We start from the raw sequence: 9,237 nt of genomic DNA on the forward strand, positions 1-9,237 counted from the left end.
TCAGGCAAAGGATACCTTGATTAGATTAAAGGTTACGTTGTCGCAAGGTGGTACATGTCGACGCATGGAAGATTCAATCAGAATGATCGTTTTCCATAAATTTTCAGGTTTCTGAATGTAAGCATATTTACATATTGCACTGGAAAAATTCTATACAATAGGAAAACATGAACATTTCAGAAACATTCAGACATCACATGCTTTTGTATGCCAGCATCTATGAAAAGCTCACGCATATATACATATTAGCAACAATTATAACGATATAGAATATGGAGACTGGTACATCCTCAAAATTTATTTCCTTTCATTTTATAATTTCATACAAGATATTTTTAATATGTACATATACATATACGCGCGCGCGTGTGTATTAGAAACTTTATTCATATCAGCGAGAATAGTATAATGCTGACGCCATAAGAATTTAGAAACTTAGAAACTTAGAACATGGAATAATATTCAAAATAATTCGTGTTTAGAGCGCTAACTCAAAGCAGATAAAACTATAAATAAGCACCTGTAAATATTGGCTTTAAAAGCGTTTGAATAGAAAATTGAAAGGTTTTTTTTTTATTCCATTACTTACACGCTGTTATTTATAGGTTTATCTGCTTCGGGTTTCACCGTTCCAAAAAAGAATTATTTCATGTTTTATCGAGGATTTTAAATTCACATGACGTAAGCAATATATATATATAGTAAAAAAAAAAACAAAAAAACAAAGAACAAACACAAAAAAAGCAACAACGCGAGGACGTGGTACATGTAAAGTATTAACAGACGCTCAGGGAAGGAAAGAAAGATGGTTTAACATTTCGAGCAAAGCTCTTCTTAAGAAACAGAAAAAAGTTCAATAGAAACGGAAGACGGAGGGCAAAAAATCGCCAACGATTCACATGTGGTTACATTTTGAAACCATTTTGAATATATATTTATTTCCTTTTATTTTAAAATTTCATACAGTATATTTTTAATACACACACACACACACACACACACACACACACACACACACACACACACACACACACACACACACACACACACACACACACACATATGTATGTATGTATATGTACATATTAAAAATATACTGGATGGAATTGTAAAATGAAAGGAAATAAATTTTGAGGATGTACCAGTCTCCATATTCTATATCGTTATAATTGTTGCTAATATGTATATATGTGTGAGCTTTTCATAGATGAATATTTCTGAAATGTTCATGTTTTTCCTATTGTATAGAATTTTTCCAGTGCGATATGTAAATATGTTTACATTCGGAAACCTGGAAATTTATGGAAACAATTCGCATGCTTGTGAAGGAAAGTGTACTTTGTGTGTAAGAACGTGTGTGTGTGTGTGTGAACGTGTGTGTGTGTGTGAACGTGCGTGTGTGCGTGCGTGCGCGCGTGTGTTTGATAGTGTTCATCAAAATTAATTGTATACATGTTTGATTCCCGATTTTCTTCCCCAAATTTGTAGCCTTGTACGTATGTTAATATTCATTTTGTAATATACAAAGAATTTGACTAGCGGTTCCCAACCGGAGTCCACATGGCCCTTGGGAGGCCATGTAAGATTTTGTTGTTAAAATTTATCTGCAATAAATTGGCTATACATCTGAAATATATAAAATATTTTATATAACTTCTAATAATATTTTATTCTAGAAATATAAAAGGGTTTTGATTTTTAAAAAATCGAATGGCTAAGAGGGTCCAACGGAGTAAAATGGGATTGAGCAAAATAGGATTGAATAAAATGGTTGAGAAACGCTGATTTAGACTCCGAATTTAATACTACTCTTTAAACCCAGAGCCACCAGATCAAATAAATTTATGGTTATTAATGTCCAAACAGTGATGACCCTCTTTTATTTTAGATAGTGTATTAATAGCAACATTAGCTAACGTCTCGTTAAAATAAAAATTGGTTAGTCGTGTGTGATTTGGGAATATTTAGTGGTAATATCTAACAGGTCGAGAGACCACGTAGTGATAAGATAAATAGAAAAATATATGTTTATGACATTCAGTATGACTTCACTCTAGAACAGTGGTTCTCAATCGGGGCTCATAGACCTTGGGGTGGGGGTGGGTCCCATATAAGATGTTGTTATTAAAATGTATGTGCAATAAACTGGTTAAATTTTCGACAATGCATAACATATTTTAATTTTTTAATTATTAAATTCCTAATAATATTTAATTATAAACATTGTACAGCTATGGGGTCCATCTGTATGAATAAGGATCAAAGGTGTCTATTGGCAAAAAATGTTGAGTATCACAAATTATGGCTTATTTATTGTAACGATCATCACCCTGTCTACCTTGTCGACCTTGACCTGTTCATCTTTTGCTTGACATTTTAGCGGTATTTTCCATCTAACTGCTGTCTCTGAAATACCGACATCAATACAGTGTAACCTTTCTAGACTAATCGCAGACTAACGTCCAGTAATAAACATTGACTCTCTTCAATCGAACTCACATTCAGACCCCAATGGTCGAAGACTAGCCTCGCGTTTGAAACTCAGGGTACCAAAGATTCTGAATCAAACTATTTTGATCTATCTATCTATCTATCTATCTATCTATCTATCTATCTATCTGTCTATCTATCTTCATATATATATATCTGTCTATATACATATATATATATAATCTGTGAATACTTTCTTCAGAATAAATATACATGCATGTTTTTGTGCATCTATCTATTTATCAATCTATAATATACATAATATATTTGAGTGTGTATACTGACATTAGTATATATGAGTAATAAATAAAACAAACTTTAACTGATACATTTTCTTTTTATATGAAATATACATTTTTTAAATGTGCGTTTATAAGTATAAAAGTCGTCAATATCTGAATATTCATAAGTTACTGAGGATATAATATTGATCAAAATTGATATAGCAACGTAGTTCCCAATATCGTTGCAGCGTTTATACAGTTGACCTTCATTATTATTATTATTATTATTATTATTATTATTATTATTATTATTGTTGTTGTTGTTATTATCACCACCAATATTATCATCTTCACTAATTAGTTTTTGTTCGAATGATAGTGTTCATTTACTACAAATACTGCTTGAAATAATGTCATTAAAAATAAACAGTACTCGATATTATAAATAGAAAACAACATGGCTGTAGAATATCAGTAAAATGTACATTTCCTGAGTTTATAGTGATTGGTTAATTGCTGTAACATTATTAGGATTATTAAGTTAAGTGATGATGTATTGAATGTCGTACGCAAACAATTCTTCACTGATTTCTCTCTTTGTTGGAGCAAGTAAACAGAAATCTAGTGGCGAATATAAGCGACCCTCAAGGTTAACGGGAGATAATTTCAAGAAATTAAGATTTAATTTCTTAAAGTTATTTTGAATGCTTAGACGGAAAGTCTGATTTCTGTTTATTGGCAAGGGACGACTACGGAGATGTTTCGGTCTATTAGGCCTCATCAGCGTAGTCTTGTCTACTGATCAGCTGATATTGTTTTTTTTTTCTGGTCAGTATAATCTGTATATGCTTAATTAAGATGGATTTCTCTCAAAGAGTCGATTGGTTAGGTTTGAAGGGATATATGTAGATTGGGGAAAAGGGAAGCATTTGTCAGGTTTAAAGATACCATGGGAGACTGGGAGAAGCTTGATTGGTCAAGATCATAAAGAAACAAGGACGAAAGCGAGAAAAGTATTGGTTGGTAAAGAGAGCGATAGATTGCTCTAGTTTATACGGACTTAGGGATATTGAGAGAGGTGTAATGATTTGTTAGGTTCACAGACACAAATCGGTTAAGTTTGCAGATACAGATTGGGAAACGGGGCATTGATTGATCAAATTTATAAAGATGTAGGAAGAGTGAAACAGAAACAATGTTTGGTTAGGATTAAAGAGATAATGGTGGATTGGAAGTTGTATATTTAGTTGGTCATTTTAAACATCAGTGATGGAAATGATGCACTATCATATAGACAGCTGAAACTAGATCGTAGATTTAATTAGAAGAGAACTTGCTGCTCTGGCACGTCATTTCCCACAAATAATGATTTATTTGTGAACCGAAAAGTCACATACTTATAGAGGAAAAGGACATGTTGTGCAATAACGTTCATGCTTTTCTCAAAGTTATAACGGCATATGTGAAGTGAAAGAGTTTCAAAATCAGTTTGCGGAGATGACTCACCACGGGCGATCGAATAATATTTCGAATAGTGATAATAAAAAACAATAAATTAAGCGAAGGGAAATATTTAAAGGATTTAGACAGAAAAAGCAAAATATTTCTGCCAGTCAGGAGTAGTTCAGTTATCAATTTATAAAGTATACTAAGCGTCATCGCTTTTATATGCCGTGTCATCAGCACGTACAGAAGCATTCATCAATAATTGGATAGGGAATTTTTTCCCAGCGACACCGTCGTCTAAGACTTTTCCGTCGATTAATTCCGTTCCTTACCGAACCCAACTTAAGACTAGTGCTCTTAGATCTATTCGACACCTTATTACCGGGTCGATCTTTACAGTTCCATCTTAGCAGATGGATAATTTTACTTTTTGCAGACACGCAACGCATGCCAGGTGGCCACGAACACTGTCCATTGTCGGTGCAACTTCCCTGCCGTATCCATGGCGGCCAAAAAAATTCTCCCACGTTAACCCAGGAATACTGAACTGGACATGAAGATTTTTTTACAAGCCACATTTTAATAGCAGCGATAATTTGTGTATCAGGAGCCATTGCGGTGTTGTTATCATAGGTTAAATTAATCTTTAGGTCTTTCACTGCATCTTGCATCATGCTGTCAATTGGATAGTCGACGTATGTCAAAGATCCATTTTTGTTCTTTGGTTTATTAATAGACATCACATTGGGATTGAAATCCTTTCCCAAAATTTGTAAAAGTTTTTTCTTTCTTCGTCTCCTTGGTTTTGTTGTTAGTATTCCATGTGAGTTGTGCTTGAATTGGGAATTAGGATTATGTTTAAAGATCCTTTCAATCCCATAATCCGAAATGGCAATTGACTTGGGATAGAAACTGGTGGCAAAAAGTTCATTTAGCATGAAGGTGTTGAAAATGTACCATAACATTGCTAGGCTTCCACTTTTCATCTTCACAGCAATTTATTGAAACCTGCCAAAGAGAAAGAAAAGAAATCATGAACACTAGAATATTTTATGAAATAAACAAACAATGGTGTTCTAGTTAGGGCTAAAACTCTAAAGCTATAAGAAGACAACTTTAATTTGTAGTTGTAAGAATGACTGAGGAGATGTATTGTCAAATGCAATATATCCTAGTCGCGATCATCCCAGCTATTCACCCAGTTTTCAGCACCCTGAACTTCATTATCCAAAATGTTCATTTGTAAGACCGTAAAGTATAATCTGCTTGTTCTACTAGATCGATCGATCACTTATAGGCACTTATAATGCGGGTCATTCGGAGGCGTTGGCAAAAAACATCTGCCCAAAATATCAGTGACGGCGAAGCGAACATCACGATAATTCAACGAAGCTAAGCTGCATCCATATAAACACTTGTTTACATGCATGTTATATATATATATATATATATATATATATATATATATATATATACATACACGTAAGTATATTTGCATATGCATATACATGCATCCTATATGTGCATGAACAATCAACAAATTTATATATATATACTTTATTAAAAAGCAGTAAAAATATCGCAAACACTGTTACTCAGAGTTTCACGTTCCCGTTCGTCGGACAGTTTTGTTTAGAATGGATCAAGATAAAGTTATCTGCAGAAATACAATGACATTGATTGATACACATTTGAAAATGGTTTCGTTTCATTGCTTCTTTTAACTAACGGTCTTTTCAATAACCAGTTGCATGAAATATTGTCGATTTTTACCCGTCAATATCTAAGCTTTTGCTTCCAAAACCATTGGACTACGCCAAGCAGTATGTCACCATCGATAGCTCGGAAATAGATATCCTGCGTGCAAAGAATCCCCTTCCTTTTTATGATGATTCCACTTGGGTCAAAAAGAGTGAGAATTCTCCTCTCCATGTACCGATGGGGGCATATGATGGGGCGGAGTTGTGTATACTTATAGGAGCTTATATTTTGCATAATCTGCATCTAGAATTCCCTTTTATATATGCAGGATTATACAGGGATGACGGTCTTATAGTCACCCATAAACTTAGGAAGAATCTGATTACTTTCTTCCAAAGAATGGGCTTACGGACTACGATAGAAAGTAACCTTAATAACGTAGATTTTTTTATATATCAACTTAGATTTGCAATTAGATAAATTTAATCCCTACCGTAAGCCTAATGAAAAGCTATGTTATATTAGCAAAGAATCTAATCACCCATCCGTAACCTAGTTAGTAATGTAGGAAGGTAAATATCATCAATTTCTTCAGATGAAACAGCATTTCAAAATGCTGCGCCGTATAATGCATTAAGGAAAAGTGGATTCTCGAAGATCCAGTATAGTCAAGCTAATTCTGACAATAATAGACCACGTACAACTAGAACTAAGGAGGTTTTGTGGTTTAACCCCGCATTTAATATTGCCGTAAAAACTAATCAAAGTAGGGAATTCTAAAAATTAGTTTCTAAACATTTTCAATCTAGCCATAAGTTCTACAGAAATTTTAATAGAACACTGGTGGTTAGCTATTCTTGTTGCAAAAACTTCACCTCTTTTATTATACAGGATAACACGAAAATTATTACATCATCTGTTCCAGAGACGCGAGTTCTTAAATTCGTGCAGGCACGCCACGAGGTTTAAAATGCTAATCGATATAATACCGTATGGGTAAAATGTTTTGACTTTCGGAAAATTTTGTGCGTGCGTGCATACATATATATGCGTTTGTATATATTTATGTCTTGCCTATATATGTCTGTATATGTGTGTAGCCATGTACCTGCGTCTGTATGTTTAGTGTATATACGTATATTATAGATTTCTGGTATGTGTATATATTGCTAAATGTATATGTAATCTAGCGTGAAAAAAATTTTTAAACGGATATATCTTTTAATTTATTAATTTATTGTTTTTACAGCTAATTATTTTCCCTGGGTATTCAGGCCTTTTTTCTTCTTCATAAACTATTTTTCATTTAAGGTTTTCCTCGATTTATGTGCTTACTCTGGTATATATATATATATATATATATATATATATATATATATATATGTATGTATGTATGTATGTATGTATGTATGTATGTATGTATGTATGTATACACATACATATACAGGGTGCATAAGGTATTTGAGGTCATACCTTTTTTGGCTCATTGCTGCATTGTTTGCTAGCTCTGTATAATTTTTGTTTCAGAAAATAATAATGGTAGACCCTCAGCTTACGCAAGAAATGAAGCATGCTGTTATTGTGGTTATAAAGGTTGAGCATAGCGTTTTAAAAATATCTCGGCTTTTAGAAGTTGCCAGATCTTTCGTCTACAAAGTTTGTAAGGAGCTGGAGATGGAAACGTATCACCAGTACCAAAGCATTCTAAACGCTCTGAAATCATCAGAATGCCTGAATTTATCCAGCAAGTTAAAAAGACTATTGATTACAATCCCAAAAAGTCCATGAGGTCAATTGCAAAAGATCTCCATGTGTCAGAAGGAACAGGCAGAAATGCTGTCCATGAAGACATCAGATATAAATCTTATATGATGAGGAAAGGTCAATTTGTCAGAAAAAACAAAAAAAAAAAAATCACTGCATCAAATCTAAAAAGCTCTTAAACAAACAGAAAAATCCAGCAGAAGATTTAATTTGGTTTTTCTCAAACGAGAAAAACTTCGACCAAGATCAAAAAGTTAACAGGAGAAATGTCAGATGGTTATGTGCAGACCCTTCTGAAGTTCCAAGTGTTATGCATACACAATTTCCTGCAACTGTCATGGTTTACGGGGTTGTCAGCAATGAAAGACATGTGATGCCTCCTTACTTATTTCCACAAAGCCTTAGAGTTAACTCTGCCACCTACATTGAGATCCTGGAAATAAGTGTTAAGCCCTGGATAGACAGTGTATGCAATGGAAAGCCATATGTGTTTCAGTAAGACTCAAAACTATCACACATGGCTCTAGTAACACAGGAATGGATGGCTGAAAGTTTTCATGATCATATAACCCTAAATTTTGGCCTCCTAATTCCCCAGATCTCAGTCCATTGGACTATTACATGTGGAGCGTTGTTGAGAGAGAGGTCAATGAACACGCCCATAACACCAAAGATTCTTTGAAAGCTGCCATAGTCAGAGCAATGTCCAAAATGAACTTGATTCGAGCATGTAGATGATTTAGATCTCATATAGAAGCAGTTGTTGAAGCTGAAGGTGGGTTTATTTAATAACATTATAGAATGCGAATATAGATAGATGCATCGGTTAGGATGCGAAAATAATTGATACATATGTGATGGTAACGTAAACAAAGTCGTAATCCTTACATTAATTTTTTTGTTCTTGCGCTGGTAAATTCGGTGGGTAGAGGTTTGATTGTGGTAGACTGGTTAGTTTCGGTGGGTAATTAGGGCGGGGTGAGTATTATTTAGGTGTTGGGTTCCTAGTTTGATTAAGCACATTAATTAGGAACCCCACACCTAAATAATAGAACAGCACCCAACACGTAGAAACTGAAAAAAGCAGTTAAATATGGCCAGAAAAGGCTATTGTTTATAGCATCATAGCGCACTTTAAAGTGCAAGCATGGATACTAACAAATGGCCGAAACGTAATGTAGACAAAAAAGAATTTATTAATTTGAATGCACTATGATTTTTAAAATGTGACTATTCTATGTATATTCTCTGTTTTCTTTAAACTATTAATTATTTCCCCTATATCGAAAAGAATGAAGTCTCCATAGGGACACCTGGACTTTCGGAAGTGAAAAGTACTAAAAATGGTCAAACTGACCGATCACAAATATTAGCACATAAACATACGAATGATATCCAGAATCATCAATTGATAATAGCGCAAAACTGGCACCCGTAGGATAACATATCCTCACAAAAACTTCTTTACAAAGAAAAAGTTTTTTGAATACAGGCCTATATATACATACATACATACATACATACATACATGCATACATACATACACACACACACACACACACACACACACACACACACACACACACACACACATATATATATATATATATAT

General features: G+C 33.8%; 1 protein-coding gene across 1 annotated transcript in view; it reads right to left on the reverse strand.

Moving 5' to 3' along the window:
- Positions 1-278: 278 nt before the first annotated feature.
- Positions 279-9,237, reverse strand: part of LOC106871936 (noggin-3) — a 41,076-nt gene continuing 32,117 nt past the window's right edge. Inside the window, exon 2 of the mRNA XM_014918698.2 lies at positions 279-5,168. Within this exon, the coding sequence (XP_014774184.1) occupies positions 4,394-5,146 (753 nt within the window). The 5' untranslated portion in view covers positions 5,147-5,168 and the 3' untranslated portion in view covers positions 279-4,393. The remainder of the gene's footprint in view (positions 5,169-9,237) is intronic.

This window comes from Octopus bimaculoides, chromosome 5 (assembly GCF_001194135.2).
Source record: "Octopus bimaculoides isolate UCB-OBI-ISO-001 chromosome 5, ASM119413v2, whole genome shotgun sequence".
NCBI lineage: Eukaryota > Metazoa > Mollusca > Cephalopoda > Octopoda > Octopodidae > Octopus > Octopus bimaculoides.